The sequence below is a fragment of the Podarcis gaigeae genome (assembly GCF_964106915.1).
Source record: "Podarcis gaigeae genome assembly, chromosome: 13".
Taxonomy (NCBI): domain Eukaryota; kingdom Metazoa; phylum Chordata; class Lepidosauria; order Squamata; family Lacertidae; genus Podarcis; species Podarcis gaigeae.
In genome coordinates, this window is record NC_139689.1 from 9,132,484 (window position 1) to 9,153,116 (window position 20,633).

At 38.8% G+C, this 20,633-nt stretch overlaps 1 protein-coding gene and 1 gene segment (V, D, J or C); both read right to left on the reverse strand.

Moving 5' to 3' along the window:
• Positions 1-20,633, reverse strand: part of LOC310828875 (Ig mu chain C region secreted form-like) — a 1,309,992-nt gene that overhangs the window by 729,014 nt on the left and 560,345 nt on the right.
• LOC310830726 (vomeronasal type-2 receptor 26-like) lies at positions 15,414-16,310 on the reverse strand (the record flags this gene model as incomplete). The annotated part of the gene is made up of 1 exon (XM_083710554.1): positions 15,414-16,310. The coding sequence occupies one exon, from the start codon at positions 16,308-16,310 to the stop codon at positions 15,414-15,416; it is 897 nt and encodes a 298-aa protein (XP_083566680.1).

Here is a 20,633-nt window from a genome sequence, read left to right on the forward strand (position 1 = left end):
TGAGAAGCCAATGCATCTCCAAAACTACGAGATTTCTTTCCTATGAAGAACCTTTCGGGATCAGCTTAGCTTCCATTGCTCTTTCTTTTTCCCTTCTCACAACTCCGGTATTAGGCACTTTTGTGAAGCACAAAGATACCCCCATAGTCAAAGCCAACAACCGAGCCCTCACCTACACTCTTCTGATCTCCCTTCTGCTCTGCTTCCTCTCTTCTGTGTCATTTATTGGCAAACCTGGGAAAGTGACCTGTCTTCTTAGGCAACCGGATTTTGGCATGATCTTCTCTATGGCTGTTTCTTGCATGTTGGCCAAAAGAATCACTGTAGTTGTAGCTTTCATGGCCACCAAGCCAGGGTCTAGCATGAGGAAGTGGGTAGGAAAAAGACTGGTCTACTCAGTTGTAATTTCCTGTTCTTTTATTCAATCTATTGTTTGTGCTTTGTGGTTGACGACATATCCCCCATTCCCTGATTTAGATATGCACTGTCTAACCACAGAAATCATTGTGCAATGCAATGAAGGGTCTGTGACCCTATTTTATTGTGTCCTGGGCTTCATGGGCCTCCTGGCCATTGCCAGCTTCATTGTGGCATTTCTTGCTCACAGATTACCTGACAGTTTTAATGAAGCCAAATTCATTACCTTCAGTATTTTGCTCTTTTGCAGTGTTTGGCTTTCTTTTCTTCCAACTTATCTGAGCACCAAAGGGAAATACATGATAGTGGTGGAGCTCATCTCCGTCTTGGCCTCCAATGCTGGGTTATTGGGCTGCATCTTCGCTCCTAAATGCTACATTATTGCCTTGAGGCCCGTGCTGAACAACAGAGAACAACTAGTAAGGAGAAAGAATTAAAAAGAACATTTGTGATTTTCCTCCATGCTTTTGTTATATATGAAGGGTCATTTTACTACAGCCTCCCCATAGTGGACCTGCTGCTATTCCAATGCCAATCCAAGTTCATGTAACTGGCTCAAGTCCTGTGATAGATCCTGGGCATGGAAACTAGCAAAAAGGAAGAACTGTATTGTGATGCAATTTTAGCAGTAAAGATTGAGCAGTTTTCAAAATATCATCAAGTTTAGAAAGATCATCTATGGTTGACCTGGTATGAAGAAAACTGAAAAATTATGTTATACAAGGAGATGGCAAAAAACAAAATGAAATGTGTATCTTTCTGGCTCTGTGGAAATTTGTTTTAGTTTTCTTTCATAAAATATACTGATTGATTGTAGCATATCTCAAAGTGTGTAGAAAACCTCAAAATGTGTGCATGCAGACAATGGTCCTTTCCATTTGACTTATATTTGCAGTTCTTGTGAAGGCAAAAAGGGAAAATAAATCCTCTCTTACTTCACAGGTTTATCTTAGAGTGCTGTTTGACTGACAGTGAAGATTTGGTCTCTAGGAAACTAGAATGCTGATGATGTGTAGTTTGGAAAATAAAAGCAGGGATAATAATAATGATTTTATTATTTAAATGCCACCAATCTAACTGGGCTGATATGCTCTGATATAGAGACATATTTAAGGAATTATTTCAAAGCAGTCTGTTCTTGTTTGTATTGTGCTAAATATGTAGACAAGCATATTAGATGAGTATTAGATGAATAGTGATTGAATAAGAGTTAAGGAAGTTGGAGTTGGATGTGGGAGGGAGTGTCCAGTCAGTGGCAGGGTGAAATAGGTTGAGAAGGATCAGCACCATTCTAGGATATGGTTTTGGGATATATGGTGAGGGACAGGGGTACCAAATATAGGGGGCAGAAAGGGCTTCAGCCCTCTCAATATTTCTGGACAGGGGGTTACGCATCCCCCAATATTGAGGCAGGTCGCCATACCTCTCCACCCCCAAGTCAGTAATGGTATGTCTGGGTGGAGGCAGGATGGGTCATGTGACTCCAGGCCCCCTCTATGTGGGGAGAAAATTGGTGCCCCTGGTGAGGAAGGATTTAGCTTCGTAGCTAAAATGCTTATGTTAACCAAAGTTATAATCTAAGATTTAACATTGTTGAAACCATGTACTTCTGTGCAGTGAATTATTGTGAATGTTTTTTATCAATAAAGATTTTGTATCACACAAACCTGTCTCTTGACTGGCTATACTAGAGGTGGGCTTATTTTCCTTTTGCTAGGGTTTGGGCAGCTCTGCCAACAGTAGTCAAGTTCTGAGTTTGCATCTAGTGTATTTTATCCCTGTGTGATTTAATTTTACATCAGCTTATTTTGTGTATGATTGCCCTGTAGGTCCCCTCACCTTTATGACACAACTGTATTGTGCTTCATGTCTATTCTCCTGAGAAATGTGAGCTGTCCAGTGTTTGGTAAACCTGGAGTTTGGCGGTGATCTTTAATTTGGGATTTGTTGCTTTGTAATGCCCAAGAAATTTATTTCATTTTGACCTTCCCTGTGGTTTTTGCTTCCCATGGAAACTGTAAACAAATTGGCACTTTTTGTGCCACTAAGGAACAGAGGTAACATGTGCACAGACTTCAGAAAAACACACAACCCAATGTTTCTTACAAAAAGAAATGCGCCTTTGAGTTGAAGCATTGAAGAAGTTCTCTTTCTTTGCAGTTCTCCAAATCACTATAATTTGTTCACCAATGGAGGAAGCAATTAGAAATCAGACAATGAGCAAGCCTGAAGTGATTATAATAAATAAGTCTCTGTACCATGAATGGTAGGGGCAAGAGAAAGGAAGGGCTCTATCAATTTTATATGTTTCTCCTCCCTTATTTGTTGGCCAGAATTGAAATAAGAGTCTTAGCATTTTTTAGGTGACATTTAAGGAATGTGTCTATAATGCTTTGGTTCTAAAATAAGACTTGTGGATTTTCCTTATGCTGCTGTATTGGCAGAGCCAGGCATCATCCACTGCAATCTGTTTAAGTCAGTCAGCTGTCACTGATAGACAAAGGGGAATCTGGATGTGGAAAGAAAATAGGCTGCCAGGATGTGGTGGCTATTGGTCTTTCTGTTTCTGTTGTTTCCTACTATGGGAAAAGTAGATACTATGAAGTGCCCCATTCAAAATCCATTTCCAATTCCACATGAGTGGTATCAGCCAGGTGACTTCATTATTGGTGGGATTGCTTCTCAGATCTGTTACACTTTCTATGAAGAGTTCTTCAAGGTTCACCCTTCAGAGAATATGTTTGAATTACCACAGTAAGCGTTTTCACTTGCCCTCTGCGTCCTTCCATATTCCCTCAATTTTTCTGTCATGTCTTCTAGATTGTAAAGCCAGCAATAGGGAATTTCTTATCACTGACACCTAAGAGCTTGTGTAGGAAACTTTGTTTTTCTCTAAAGAGTTGTAAAAGAAAAACAAAATCTTCCATGAATCTCCAATTTCACTATTCATTGTAGAATTTGGTACAGTGAACCAAAATTTCCTCATAGTTATTCTATCTGCCTTTTTGATTACCAAAGATGAAAAAAGTATCATAAAAGAGAAAGTATTATTATTAATAATAATCAAATGGGCTGCAAAAGTCAATCAGGAGATTAACAGCAGGTATATTAGAATACAGTGCGGTATACAACTGTCCTATTGAAACACACATTTTCTATTGACAGTTTGTTGTTCCACAGCTTGGGGGGGGGGGGAAATATACACAATGATTCCATTTCAATCTGAAATAGTTTGAGAGAGAAATGACCAATATTGATGTAGGTTGACTGGTATTGTTCAGTTCTCATCTGAATTTCTCAAATTATTCACTTTATGTGCAGTATGATGACAAAATTCTACCAGCATGTCCTTGCCTTAGCATTTGCTGTAGAAGAGGTAAATGAGAACCCCAAGATATTGTCCAATGCGACACTTGGGTTCCATATCTATGACAGCTACTACGATGCAAAGATGACCTATCGTACCACACTTGACTTGCTCTTCAAATCACATTGTTTCATCCTGAACTACAAATGTGACACTCAGAAAAACCTCATAGCCATCATCGGTGGTCTTAGCTATGACACTTCTTTCCATATGGCTGACACCATATCCCTCTACAAGATCCCACAGGTGGGGTTTGTGAATGTGGTGACATGATGATTTCCACAATCTATACTTCTCCTGTTCATTTATGAGTTCATTTATGGGTCCAATTCATTTGTGAGTCCAATTCAAGATGTTCATTTTAGTGTCTAAGGCCTGGACAATTTTAAACCCTGAACAACACAAAATATCTAAAAGACTACACCATTCACTACAGATTGCCTCAAATGTTAAGATAGTTCCCATTTTCTGTAGTGAGAGGGGGGTCAACCTGGGAAAGGGATTATCATAACTGTAGAAAAATTTACTAGCAAGGATGCTGGATTTAATTCACACAGAAACTACCAATTGCTTCAACTATTTGTTGAATAAACAAGCATATGCTCACAAAGAATTCTCCTGTTTTACTTCTGTAATATCTGTACAATTTCCTTTAGCTCACTTATGGTTCATTTCCCACTGAAGAGGACAGTGATACAAGTCGCATCATTTCCTTCTACCGCACAGTGCCTAATGAAGCCCACCAATACATGGGGATTATCAACCTGCTTAAGTATTTTGGGTGGACATGGGTTGGACTCTTTGTTGTGGATGATGAGAGCGGACAAAATTTCTTGCAGACTATGGAACCTTTGCTTTCCCAAAATGGAATGTGTTCAGCCTTCACACAAAGTCTCCCAAAATTACCCCGTTTTGATATGTGGAGTGAATTGTGTGATGCATTGTCGAGTCATTACACAGATCTTACTGATGACAAGGCCAATACAATCATCATCTATGGAGAATCTATGGCAACTGTATGGCTGACAGCTAATGTCATTCTGCGAGATCCTGAAAATGTGAACAGATCATCACTTGGAAAGGTTTGGATCATAACAACTCAGGTAGATTTCATATTGTTGGGGATTCAAAGGACCTGGGATCTTGATCTCTTCCAAGGTGCCATTTGCTTCACAATTCACTCAAAAACAATTATAGCGTTCAAGGAATTTCTTCAGAGCATAAAAATGGATGGTAGAGATGGAGATGGTTTTCTGAAGGACTTCTGGGAGCAAGCATTTGACTGTACTTTTCCAAACCCCAGTGTCCTTGTGGACATCAGTGAACAATGTACTGGTGAGGAGCGGCTGGAGAGCCTTCCAGATCCAATTTTTGAAAGGCGCATGACTGGTCACAGCTACAGTATCTACAATGCTGTGCATGTGGTGGCTCATGCTATACATGACCTTTATTTAACTAGGTCCAGGCACAGAACAAGGAGGGGTCATAAAATGTTCAAACTTCAAGAACTTCAGGCTTGGCAGGTAATGTATTTTTTAAAAAATAAAAAATAGCACATTGCATCCATTAGTATAACATAAGACAATTTCCAGGTTCTCATCTGGAATGGTATGTTTTATTCACTGAAAACATCTCGCACATCCCCCCCCCCCCATGTTGATCTTTATTATTTTTTAAAATATACATTTATACAACACTCTCTGTTTTTGTTTGTAACAAAAAAGAAAATGATGGCAACTGAAGCAAAAATACCTTGTACATCTCACAATACACATAACAATGCAATTTATGAAGAAGAAAAAAACAGAGAATAGAAAAGACAAGAAAAGAAAAGAAAGGAAAGCAAAGGAAAAGGAGAATATATATATATATATATATATATATATATATATATATATATATACACACATATATATATATATATATGAAGAAAACGTAGTTGAGGTTTTAAAATGATTTCCAAACATTCTCATTGTATGTTATCTGTTTTCATTTTTTTTCATTACATTTCTGATGTTTTGTAAAGTTATTGGGATATTTAACTCTTATTTTTTCTTTTATATTGGCAACTATTTGATTTCTTTTTAGATATTGTTCTATATCTTTATTTTCTTCTTTTTTCTTATATAACTCTTCATAGTATTTCACAAATTCCTTCATTATTGTCTTTGGGTCATCTATAATTTTTTTCTCCTATTTTTAGCCTATTTATCAATTTTTCATTTTTCATTTTTTTAAATTTCCAAGCCAAATATTTGCTGGGTTTATTAGCAAATTTGAAATTATTTTGCTTCCAAATTTTTAAATTCCAATCCATTTCCTGTTCAATTTTTGTTTGGTATTCTGATTTTAATAATTTAATTTCTGTTTTTATATTTTCCTTTTTTGGATTTTTATTTAATTCTTTTTCCTTTTTTTTAAAAAAAAATCATTCAATATTCTATTTCCCCCCTCACCCTTTTCTTTGTATAGCATTTTGTTTTATGAACTATCCTCTGATGACTGCTTTACTAGTATCCCAAATTATTCACAATTCTGTATCTTTTTATTAAATTTAAATAATTCTTGCCAAGTTTCTTTTGCATCTTGTAGTATCTTCTCATCATACAATAGTGATTTGTTTAAATTCCATCTTCTTATTCCTACTTTCCACTCTAGTTTTAATTGAAGTAAAATCAGACTGTGGTCCAAAATTGTGTTTGGTAGGATCTGTGTCTCATGTATTCTCCCCAATAAATCTGTAGATAGCCATCTATCTACTCAAACCATCTATTCAAATCCTACTTGAAATAGTTTTGGTTCTGAGAAATAGGTGTAATCTATTTTAACTCATGTTTGAACCTCCAGAAGTATTTTAGATCCAAACTTTCCACCAATTTAAAGAACTTAGTGGGTAGTGAAAACATCTTGCATATTATGGAGTTAATATTGTTACAGAACTGGGGTGGGGGTCCACCTAAACACTAACATTAATAAATGCTAGGATTTGAGGTTTTTTTGTGATATGATGAAAGACTGAGGGTGAAAATAGGAGAATAAACCACACATCTTGAAGCACGACAGCTTCCGCTGTGTCTTCTGTTCTTCAAAGGGACACAGACTTTGTGTGGGCACCTGAGATCCCATGCGCTTTTGGCACACCTTGGCAAAGAGAGAAACAGGTGTTGGGCTTCTGTAACAATATCAACTATAGCAGAATTGATGATTTTTCATTCTTGGTGATTGAGAAACAATACTATTAAACAATACTAGTAAAGAACTGTGTTTCAAAATCATGGCATTATGTGCAAAATCTGCTTTACTTCCTCTCATTTCCTCTTTTTATCCTTCAATTAGCTCCACCCTTTTCTTGGTGATATTTCCTTTAACAACTCAGCTGGAGAATCCATGACCTTCACTGCTAAAAGGGAAATGGAAGGTGGCTTTGACATCATGAACATGGTCACATTCCCAAACAGGTCCTTCCTCCGAATTAAAGCTGGGCAGGTGGATGACAATGCTCATGAAGGAAAGAAATTTATCATTCATGAGGACATGATCATGTGGCACAAAGGTTTTAACCAGGTCCAGAACCTTGGTCATTCTTGTTACCCCCTGCATTAGCTACATAGATGTGGCCTGGCAGAATAATCACTTCTTTTTTACATACAATCTGTCTTTTTTTGGACAGGGTCATGGGAATAATGTGGCCACCTACTACACTGAAGGATTAGGTGCAACAATGAAAAGAAAAGAACCCAATGCTATATTTAATGTAGTTGTTATCTGTACCTCATTTATATATGGCATTTCAAAATGTATTAGTGAGCCTGTAGTGGGTAGTCTCTATTTGCATTGCATAAGTGGCAAATCATCCCACCCCCGCAAATTTAAATACCACATATAAAAAGTCTTTTTAAAAAATGAAGAAAGAAAATAAGAAAATGAGAAAGGGGAACAGGGGTATAGTAAATCACTATAACAATTGTTTACAGTTAACCTACTGCATTTTTAAAGGGGGGGGGAGGGGATATAATGGATGACCACAACAATTGTTAACAGTTAACTATTGCATTTTTAAAGCTAGTGTATTTTGTATAAATGAGTTCCAAGTTTAATTACAGATGTCTATTTAAAGTCGACATCTAGAAACAATCCACTCATACATGGTAGGCATAGTTAGGTCTTCTGTCCATTTAATAAATGGAGTCGTACATTAATCTTTCCAATGCAGCAATATTGGTCTTTCGGCCATAGGAAGGGTAAGGATAATCCATTCATGTTGTCTACTTGTCAAATTCTATGCACTATGCATGTAGTTAGTTCAAAATAATAGTATTCTCTGATTCTTATTGTTATTTTTTCACAATTACATTTATATAATCCAGTACTTTCTCCCAAAATCTATTAATTATAGGACATTGTAAAACCACGTGTTTTAAAGAAGCGTTATCCTTATTACACAAAATGCTGTCTTAGACAATATTTTTCTACACAAACATAAAGACAATTCAGTGTGGGAATAGGGGTCAAATATTTTTCTAGTTTGACATTGCATTACATAACTTTCTAACTGACATAATTGTTTCCAGAGATACCAGTGTTCTGGTGTATTTTGATCCTAATACTGTCCATCAAACAGAAAAGCCTCAACTCAGACTCCTTTCTTGTATAAGGATAGGTTACTCCTATTTCTCTTTGCAATGAGCACTGCCTCCCTGGTTATCAGAAGAAAAGGAAGGAAGGCGAAAAATTTTGCTGTTATGATTGTGCCGCATGTCCAGAAGGCAAGATTTCAAAGCAAAATGGTATATGACAATGAAATCATATTTTCTTTTTGTTAGAAAGTGTTAATATGGCTTGTTTTCTAATACTGTATTTACTAATGTTAAATTATATATAGTACAGTGGTACCTTGGTTCTCAAACTTAATCCATTCCAGAAGTCTGTTCCAAAACCAAAGCATTCCAAAACCAAGGCACACTTTCCCATAGAAAGTAATGCAAAATGGATTAATCCACTCCAGACTTTTAAAAACAACTCTAAAACAGGAATTTAACATGAATTTTACTACCTCTATTGTTATTCTGTTAATGGTTCTCTTGACTTTGCAGCTTTTATCCATTTCCACAGTCACACATGCAATAAATCAATCAGTAGCTGTACACAGTCACAAAAACAAATGAAACGGGAAAACCACACAAACAAAAATGCAAAAAATAAAAATAAATAAATAGCAAAAACAGTAGCACCAAATATAAGCTCCAAATATCTAATCGGAAGTGGGGGGCTCAAAACAGAAACGCAACACTCCAACTGGAAGAGGAACACTCTAATCGGAAGCAGAGGACTAAAAACGTAGCACGTTTGGCTTTCGAAAAAAAGTTCGCAAAGCGGAACAGTTACTTCCAGGTTTGCAGCATTTGGGTTCAAAGTTGTTCGAGAACTAAGCTGTTCAAAAACTAAGGTACCACTGTACTTTGCTTGGAATGATTTGCAAATGTTTCTCTGCTGACGCCATTATCCTCTCAAGAATAATTAGTAAAACAAATACTCCTGGTGCAATACTTTCCACATAGATTTGAGAGTAAGCCCCAATGAAGATAGAATAATTTAGTTTCACATTAAAGGTAAAGGTACCCCTGACCGTTAGGTCCAGTCGCGGATGACTCTGGGGTTGCGAGCTCACCTCGCTCTTTAGGGAGTAGGTGTTTGTCCGAAGACAGCTTCCGGGTCGTGTGGCCAGCATGACTAAGCCATTTCTGGTGAACCAGAGCAGCGCACAGAAACACCCTTTACGTTTCCACCAGAGCGGAACCTATTTATCTACTTGCACTTTGATGTGCTTTCGAACTGCTAGGTTGGCAGGAGCTGGAACTGAGCAACGGGAGATCACCCCATCGTGGGGAATCAAACCACCGTCCTTCTGATCAGCAAGCCCTACGCTCTGTGGTTTAGACCACAGTGCCACCCATGTCCCATTTTCACATTAAGATAACCTAAAAAGGAGAAATATTAAAGTGATTAAACTGTTATATACTCAGCAAACTCAGCATAATATAATATTGTCTTTGGAATCTGACCTACTTCTGTTTTTCAGATATGGATGACTGTTTCAGATGCCCAGAAGATCAATATCCCAACAAGAACAAAAATGGATGCATCTCCAAAACTCTAAACTTCATTTCAAATGAAGAACCATTAGGGATCAGTTTAGCCTCAATTGTTTTGTTTTTTTCCATTGTTACAACTTTAGTGTTTAGTACTTTTGTGAAGCACAAAGATACTCCCATTGTGAAAGCCAACAACCGAGACCTCACCTACACTCTCCTCATCTCCCTTCTGTTCTGCTTTCTCTCTTCTTTTCTATTCCTTGGAAAACCTGGGATAGCAACTTGCCTTCTGAGACAAACTACCTTTGGCATGATCTTCTCTGTGGCAGTTTCCTGCATCTTGGCCAAAACTGTCACTGTTGTTGTAGTTTTCATGGCCACTAAGCCAGGGTCAAACATAAAGAAATGGGTGGGGAAAAGGTTGGCCTACTCCATTGTCCTTTCCTCCTGTCTTATTCAAGCAAATATTTGTACTTTGTGGTTGGCAACTACTCCCCCATATCCTGATTTAGATATGCACTCTGTGACCACAGAAATCATTGTGCAATGTAATGAAGGCTCAGTGACCATGTTTTATTGTGTCCTGGGCTACATGGGCCTCCTGGCCATTGCCAGCTTCATTGTGGCATTTGCAGCTCGCAAATTACCGGACAGTTTTAATGAAGCCAAGTTTATTACCTTCAGCATGTTGCTGTTTTGCAGTGTTTGGCTTTCTTTTGTTCCAACCTATCTGAGCACTAAAGGAAAATACATGGTAGCTGTGGAGATCTTCTCCATCTTGGCCTCCAGTGCTGGGTTATTGGGCTGCATCTTTGCTCCCAAATGCTACATCATTTTGCTGAGGCCTCAGCTAAACAGTAGAGAACAACTAATAAGGAAAAGGATGTAAAAATTTCTTTTATTTTCCCCTATTTTTTAATGAATTTTTTATTCCTGCATGAATCCAAGGCTGTGGTTATGGGAGAAGTGACACTGGATTCAGTGGTGGGATTTTTGTTAACTTGAGGAGGACCTGTGAGCAAGGTGTACCTAATCAAAGCCAGATATGTTTTTTCGAAGGCACTAGAAAAGTAAAAAAAAAAAAGTCTGAAAGCCATTAAAAATAATCTCAAATGCCTTAGATAGCTGGAAATAGGAGCAGAGACCATCAATTATACCTCATCAGTTTCATTTCTGACCTCCCCCACCTCCGATATTCACCAGAATTTAAATCAGAGTTTCAGCACTCTTGTCTACTATTAATAACACATTTTTGTAATCTTTCGATTCTCAAAAACAGTTCACAGGGGTCTCTTGTAGAGCTGTATTGGCATCACCAATAATAGCCAGCTCTAGCTAAGGATGAGCACAGGAAGGTCTGCATTTTTAGAAAAGCTGGGAGGCTATGATGTTGTGGCTATTGATATTTCTGAAATCCCCGGTTGACTGCACAGAATATACTTTGAGGTGCTCAGTGAACAATCCATTTCTTTTTCCACATGAGTGATACCAGCCAGGTGGCCTCATCATTGGTGGGATAGCTTCCCAGCTCTTTTATGTATTTTATGAAGTTTTCTTCAAAGAGCACACATCACAAAATATTTGAGGTTCCACAGAAAGAGTGTTTCCCTCTCTACATTCCTCCAAATCCCCTTTCCTTTTGTGTTATGCCTTTTAGATTGCAAACCTCAGAGAAGGGAGTGTCACATTTTTAATATTTATCTGCTGGTGCGGGAGGTCTGTTTAGGTGGAGAGAGAGAGAGAGAGAAAGAAATGCTTGAATCTATAAATATCTGAGTTGTTAAAAAACCATCCTGGTTCACTCTGGACACTCCTCTTTCTCAATCACATTCTTAGTCTTGTGCATTATTGGAAGCATTAGATATGCCTGTTAATCATCATCACCACCATCATCCTTTCAATGTATTCCCTGGCATCCACATCCCTCCAAATCTCCTAGATTATCACTGACATAAACTGATCTGTGAGATTTCTTTTGGCTGAAGAGTCAGATCAAATGTGCTTCAAGAAAATAAATTTGTTGGTTCACACAGAATCATTTAAATAATAGATTAAAAAAATCTTTTTAGTTCTATTTAATCACTTCCGGACTCTTGCATTTTTTTGAAAATTACAGACTGTAAATATGGAGGTTGGTCTCCCATAGTGAGAATGCACAGTGATAACTAGTGCTGTGCCAAAGCCTGTCTTCCAGTTTCTAAAAGATTTTCTTCCCTTGTGGATACATTTTGTTTCCTTTTATGATGATGATGATTAAAATTGAAATAACAAACCCTGCACTGATTCATTTCATAGCAAAATGTGATGGACTTTCAAACTCCAGAATTCATGCCATCAGGTGCTGGGGATAAGCATTAGGGAAATGGAAAGACTTGATGTCCATTCTGAAAAAAATCTGCATTACAGAGGAGGCTTCATGGTGCACGTTGTTTCAATGGCATTTTGTTCCAAAACACTTTACCCTTCACACTGTTTCTATTAAAAATATCCCTGCTTAAATGTACTACTAGTCTCTCAAGTTCAATGGAACTTATTTGAAGTTCAGAGTGTACAGAGTTGCAGCTTTCATAGGTCTGGATACACTGATGATGAACCTAAAGAGAAAAACAACTAGCAGACTTTTAGAAGACATCTGAAGGCAGCCTTGTTTAGGGAAGCTTTTAAAGTTTAATAGACTAATGTATTTTAATATTCTGTTGGCTGCCTTCAGGTGTTGTTGTTGTTGTTGGAAATATGAGGATTTGAACAATTCTTAAATCAAGTGAAGTGAAAAGATAAAGGAAGAGATGAAAAGTAGGTGTGTCAAAGTCCTATGAAGAACAAAAATGCCCTGATGAATCAAACCTGGAGAAATCAGTGGGGAGCTGGCTGGGATCAAACCAAGAACATTCTGCATGCAAAGCCTGCACTTAATGCTGTTGAGCTATAGAAATCCTCAGAATCCCTGTTGCCTGTAGAGGCACTTATCTGGGCTATATGAAGATAGCAGGAAGTTTAAACTTGTTTCCTGTTGTGTGTGCATGTGTGTGTTTACACTTGAAAGATTCTCAGGACAGACACCTCTGTGAACAACCAAACACCCCAATTAATGTGAACATTAATTAATTCTGTCCCTTCTCCCTTACACAGTTCTCCTTTTCTAAGTTCTAATCATGCTGCTTTACCTGATAAATTGTGCACTCAGAAAATATCTTCTGGGGGAAAAGACAGAGAGACACAGGCACCAGGTAGGGGCAGAACTCTGTGCCTCCAAAATATGTGTGTGGCAGAGAACTCCTTCTGAGCAATCACTGCCAGGGAGCACAGAGGAAAGCCCTTCTCCCACAGCAGCTAGAAAAGGCAAGGAGAGGTGGAGCCCATCGGAATTGCCAGTATAGCCACCTTCTGCAGTGATCAAAGACAAACAGCAGAAGTTCATGAAAGCCCCTGCAATCCTCAAATACAAGTTCCTTCAGGAGACATTAGTGATAGGCAACAAGAGGGAGGTAAAATCCTTCACACAGAGCCCAGCAGCCAAACTGCTCAAAATTAAAGCGAGAAAAAGAGGGGGGCCCCGGGACACTTCACATAATGTACAACTTAAATGTATGGGCAGTGTCATAACAAGACTGTCCAAAGCTGATCAAAAGATCCCCTCCTATTCTGAGGAATTAACCATTCATGACAGATTTGATAAAAGCAAAAAATGGATAAAAAAATGGATAAAAAATGATAAAAGCAAAAAAATGGAATCTCAGATTTCATGGCAGATAAGCAAAAACCCTTAAAGAAGTGAAAGTGAATTTTATTGTTTCTACTGACTTGTGATAATTTTATTCTGGATACATGCTCGTTTTAGACCTGCCTTACAAATGGAGATTCTGAATCTAAGTCTGATTAACCTTGCACAAAGTGTTTTGAGGTATCAAAGCTTCACAACCCCTCCATAAACATACAAACTCTTGTGAAGAAGGCAGCCTGAGGCAGCAACACTGAAGGAAATACCACATATATTGGGATCTTGAAGGACTTTTTAGGAAATCTCCTTGTAGATGGTCCTTCAAGTGATTTTGACAACAACAACATTATTATTTATACCCCATCCATCTGGCTGGGTTTTCCCAACCACTCTAGGTGGCTCCAAATATTAAAAACACAAATATTAAAAACACAAAACAGAATTAAACATTAAAAACATTAAAAACAGATGTCTTTCAAAAGTAATATAGTTGCTTATTTTCTTGACATCTGATGGGAGGGAATTCCACAGGGTAGGTGCCACTACCGAGAGGGCCCACTGCCTGGTTCCCTGTAATCTCAGTTCTCACAGTGAGGGAACCTCCAGATGGTCCTCGGAGCTGGACCTTAGTGTACGGGCTGAACAGTGGAGGTGGAGACGCTACTATGGGTATACAGGACCAAGGCTACTTAGGGCTTTAAAGGTCAGCACCAACATTTTGAATTGTGCTCAGAAGGCCTCCCTGAAAACGCATGGCAATTTGGTCTGCTCAGTGTTGGAATATCGTTGATCAGTCTAAGCAAGCCTTATAGATCTCCATCATGAGCCAATGATGGCACAGGGTCTAATAATTGCAACCTCCACTTGTGGTTCATCGTTGGCATGCAACTTCTGAAACTCCCTTGGTATGGGGAGGAACAGCAGAAATGATTACAATCAATTTGATTATTAGAAGAGAGAAAAATGCTACTCCTGAACTGAGGGTTTTTATGACATTCCAAAATAAAATCATATTTACCTTATCATAGTTAATGTCTCAGTTTGTCCTACATAGTAGTGAAAGGAAGAAACTGTAATGTGTTTCATTAAAGGGAAGAAAAATAAGTTAAAGAAAAATGTCATCCTGAAAACTGAGTACATAAAAAGAAAATATAAAACCAATTTAAGTAATTATTCCTAGACTTGGAATAATCTATTCACAACTTAAAGATGGGGAAGGACAGAAATACACTGTTTGTGAATAAAGCTACAAAGCTAGCAACAGATAGCTTTGTTTTCCATGAATTTATCTAATCCTCTTTTTAAACAATCAGTATGACACAAAAGGGGCAATAAATCTCTTGAAAGCAACAATACAAGAAACATGAAAGTTCTTTTGGAGAATTATGATTTATTGGAATCGAACCTTACTAGAAGTAAAGAAAATTGCTGGCTAACACTCTTCCAAGAGTCAAAACAAAAAAATTCCTTCCAGTAGCACCTTAAAGACCAACTAAGTCAGTTCTTGGTATGAGCTTTCGTGTGCATGCACACTTCTTCAGATACACATATTCTACTGGAAGGAATCTACTGGAAGGAATTTTTTTGTTTTGACTATGGCAGACCAACACGGCTACCTATCTGTAACTCTTCCAAGAGACACTTTGATACATTATTTCCCAACTTTCATGACATCATCATTCCTGACTTAATGGAACACATGGTTGATTCAAACATTCAGAGGTCCCATTGCTTTTGTAAGCTGTGAGGGTGTGCCACTCTTCACCAATCAATGAAATTTAAAGGTAATGTGATTTAGATAATTTGGTTATGCTGATTATTAGTTTCTTCTAGCTAACTGTCCCCTGGTGTTCAGCTCGGGCCTCAGTACAATAACATAGCATTTGGGGAAAAAGATGCAGCCTAATAACCCAAAACTGGAGGCCAAGATGGAGAAGATCTCCACAGCCAACATATATTTTCCTTTTGTGCTCAGGTAGGATGGGATGAAGGTCAGCCAAACACTGCAAAAGATCAACATACTGAAGGTGATAAACTTGGCTTCATTAAAACTGTCAGGCAACCTCCGAGCTAGAAAAGCTATGGTAAAGCTGACAATAGCCAAGAAGCCCATATAGCCCAGTACACAATAAAACATGAGGACTGACCCCTCATTACAGAACAGTACAATTTCCTTCATCATGGTATGCATGTCTAAATCTGGGAATGGGGGAGAGGTTGACAGCCACAAAGTACAAATGGTGGTTTGAAGAAGAAAGCAGGAAAGGACTATGGAGGTGGACAATGGTTTTCCCACCCATCTCCTCATCTTGGATCCTGGCTTGGTAGCCATGAAAGCTAGAACAACAATGCTGGTTTTGGCCAATATGCAAGAAACTGCCACTGAGAAGATCATGCCAAAAGCAGTTTGTCGAAAGAGGCAGGTCAGTGCGTCAGGCTGGCCAATGAATACCAAAACACAAAGGAAGGAAAGCAAGAGGGAGATGAGGAGAGTGTAGGTGAGGTTCCGGTTGTTGGCTTTGACTATGGGAGTATTCCGTTTCTTCAAGAAGATTCCAAGCACCAAAGCAGTGAGAAAAGCAAAGGAAAGAGCCAAAGTGGCCAAAATTATCCCCAAAGCTTCTCCATAAGACAAGAAGGTTATTTGTTTTGGAAGGCATCCATCCTGATCATTGTTTGGATACTGGTCGCCAGGGCATTCAAAACAGTCATCCATGTCTGGAAAGGAAAAGACAGGTTTCTATACATGGAAATCTTCTCTGTCATGCTTGGCAGAAATAATGCATAAAATTGAAAAGCCTTGAATTATGACTCCTAGGTAAGTAAAGGACATAACTTTATATTGAGCAGCCACTTTTGGTTATGATCCCCAACAATTAACATCTTGGATCCATGTGAAGGGCTATCATGGCCCTTTCCTGGGCTGTGATCGCTTTCCCCCTGTTAATGGTGGTGCATAGCTGAGAGCATACATGGCCATTGTTAATATATCTGCACTGCCCAATCATCATTTATCAAGGAAGATTCATGGTTCTTGTACTAATTTACAGAGCCTTAAACATTTCAGATCAAGAGTATTGGATAGAACTCTTCTATTCCAGCTTGATAATTGAGATGATCTGTAGGAGGACTGCTTGTTGTAGCTTGAGTTATTGGGACCAAGACTTTATTGAAATTAGACCACTTCTATGGAATATAGGAGGATTCAATAGAGAATAAACAGGAATCTTCTACGGTAAACTTTAGAGATCTGTTGAATAATTTTATTGCTGTCAAGTTTTTGCAGGCAACTAAGAATATACCCTGTAAGAAATAGAGCTCTCTCTCTCTCTCTCTCTCTCTCTCTCTCTCTCTCTCTCTCTGTGTGTGTGTGTGTGTATTCTGTATATTCATGACTATCTCCATGGTAATATCAATCCTGATATCATTTTTAAAGAAACCCCAGTACATCTCCTACCCCTCTGGTTTGAGATCTTCCCTTCTGGACATGGATGACAATCATAGCAGCAAGAAGGTTTCCCTTCCTTCTTGGCCCGGGTGTAACCTAAAGCACATTTCTCATTACACAAAGAAAGAGGTGGTGTCTGTACAAAAATAAAAGAAGAAGATAATGGTTTCAGCGATTGAATCTTGCTGGCACAACAAAGAAGGTGAAATCTACAGTTCAGAAATAGCATAACAATATAGGAAAATGCCACCTCCAGCCTCTGATAGCACTTTTCATGCAGCTGCAGGCAGAATCAATTATACCACTGGTAACACTGCCTTTACCAACACATCTTAAAGAGAACACTCAAAACACAGTATTTTGGGAGAAAGTTTATATCTATTGAATATAATGATGTGCAAATGAAACTGAATTTGGCAATCAAAATAGAGTCTGGGCAGAAAGTTCTCTAAGGCAGTAGGGATCAGGTCCCTCCACTCTCCTGGACCTGTTTACAGGCAATGCCTGCAGTCTTGGAGTGAAGAATTTGAAGGAATACTTCCTTCTTGTGAGAAGCAGGTAGCAGACTCACTGGCTCAATGTTTCCCCAAGTTTGCATGCCAAGCCAACAGGGCTCACCCAGTGACCCAGTGAAAGTTAATGTAATGTGATGAAAGTGTGCCCTTCACTCACTACTGCCTCAGCTATTTACCACATCATCTCTTAATTTGTCTTACTTTCCTGGACTAACACCCAGTTAAAACAAATAAATGAAAACACCACTCCAACAAATTACTCACACCTGTATGAAGTTGGTGGAAAAGATGAGTCTTGGCCCCGAAATTCTTACATGCAACTACTGTGAGTGAAGGTATACACAATGTATGATTCTTTTTAAAGAGAGAGCAGATTAAACACTGGGGAAATGACTGGATAAGCTCTAAAATGGAATTTACCTGGTTAAAGCTGCTGGGCCATACAATAGCATCGTCATTAATTGTGAGACCCTTTTCTAGGGGAATATGTGGGTCCATTTTTCCAACTTTGACTCTAAGAAAGGACTCATTTTGGAATGTGACCCAGTTGATAATATCAAATCCAACTACTAATGCTCCCTTTTGGTCAAAGGAAATCTCTTCTCCGGCACTATTGTTGAAGGAGACACTTCTCAGAAAGTGCTGGAGCTAAATTGGGGGTGGGGAAAGGTAATGATGATCTACAAACGAATTCCTTATGACATGAGTGAGATTATATTTCACACCTGATAGCTTGGTTCATGATTTGTTTAAAAGCTGACACATCATTATATGGATTGACCAGTTGACCTACAGTGCATTATATTAGAGGCTACCACGCTCTTTTGCTGTGAAGATTCTTGTGTGTAGGTAAAACTTCTTCCAAACTGTTTAACAGAGTTTGTCTTCTTTCTCTTGGAAACGGTGAACAATGACAAAAGTTGTTTTGAAGATGACTCACCAAAACTGTGAAGTCTCGGTCATAAGTTCTTTATTCCCCAACTGGGTAAAAGCATCACAGTAACAAAGAATAGTTTTCAACTGTTAAAATAAACAGCAATTACCAGCACACTTTTTTAAAAAAATCTATCTTATCTCGGGTATATCGTAAATAACAGGAACAGTCCTCCAGTAGCTTTTACAGGCAGCACCTTTTGGTTAGACGTCTGCCATCAGGCATCTGCAAACTACAGGCTGATACTTCATATTTTTATTGGCACTTGCAGCTGACACAAAATAAGCTCAGAGTGTCACTCCCATATATAAAAGAAAGTTCTGGAACCTTCTAGAAATATCCAGTTGTTTCTGATAGAATGATTCCCCAAAACATTAGTATTGTCCCATATAAGTCTCAGTTTGCCAACACACATTCAATCCACTGTCATCTTCAAGCACAGTGATGACTGTGAACATCTGTTCTCTCCATGGCATGCCACCCATTTTGGCTTCTGATGCAGTTTCCCCTAAACTATAGCTACCTACCACACACCTGTTGTCCAAGGCGGGGGGGGGGGGCAGATACTGATGCAGGTCTTTTGATTTATCTGCTGGTTTGTAATTTGGGATGGTGCTTCAACTAGGTGAATGATCAAGATCAATGTGGCATGGTCCAATGGATGACACAAAGGGAAGATGGAAGTGCACCTGTTTTAATCCTCTGAAAGAATGTGTAGCAGGAAAGCTGATAGGGGAATTCCAGGTTGGAGCCTGGGATACATTTGTAAAAAGGTAAGATAAAGGTAAAGGACCCCTGGGCAGCTGAGTCCATTCAAAGGCGACTATGGGGTTGTGGTGCTAATTTTGCTTTCAGGCTGAGGGAGCCGGCATAAAAGGTTTGTGTTGGAGATGGGGATATGATCAGCATGGGATGCTACAGAATGGGCTTGGAAGGAAGGAGACCACAAAGAGAAAGGCATTCCAGGATAGATCATGAAAAGAGAAGTCTGAGAAGGTTGCATGGAGAGGGAGACTGAAGAAAGACAGTAGAGAGAAATCAAGGAACAAGAGACACATTTTGGGACATGCACGATGAGACAAACCTTTAGTTTCCTGCATATATGATGACATGGAGGTACACTGAGCAGGAATACATGTGCTTGGCCTCTGAAGATATAATTTAAAAATATACAAGAGGAGACCCCACCATTAGCTCAATGTGTATATATTTATATAACTTTTGCATTGATTGAATCAGAGCATTACCTGCCATGTATGTTGGTTTAGCTGGTTCCCCATTATTCCATCTGCCATTGCTCTGTGTTTGAATTTGGAGCATTGCATGGTATGCAAAGCATGTGCCACAGTATATAGAGCATTGTAGACACTGTAGCTTTGTGCAGTCATGCTCATTTCTAAAACAGTCCCAGGAAGGGTGTCAATCATCTCCTGTCCAGTGCAGAATGTCTCATGGTTCTTATCCAAATGAGTATGGGGGAATGAACAGATGAATGCTTCTTCCCAGAAAATCTTCAGAAACCCATCCTCTCTTTCTATGGTAGGGTTTCTCGTCTGAATAAATTTCTGGAATCCTAAAAGATCCTTTGAGTAAACTGCCAAGGATAGAGCCCCATGGAGGATATCTATTTCCCATCCTCTTTGAATGGGAAATGATGTGAAATCCATCTGTGCAGTCATTATCCAGATTTTTGATGTGGCTTTAAATGGTACACCATCTGCTTCTGCAAGCTTTGGCACCATTCTCATTACCATAATGGTAAAAATTTCACCATGAACCACCACAGCGCTGGCAGTGCTTTCCTTAACAATGCGGATTGTTTCAGAACCATCAGCCACCATCTGACTGAACTCTCCAGAAAACTTAACTTGAGGAAATCTTTCTATAAAATCAAAGCAGATGCCACTCTGTGCAAACATGGGAAGAACATTTTGTACAAATCTCTCTCCAGTGTCATCACTCAGAGAAAGCACCCCAATCCACATCCAGCTGAAATGCAGCAGAAGGTGGAGTATCCCATTGTACTGATGTGTCCCATCTGGGGACATCCATTGCGAGAAAAGTGTTTGCACATTGTTTTCCATCATGGGAGGAGAGCCATAGATTAGCTAAAAGGAAGGGCAACAAAAGTTGAGCTAGGTA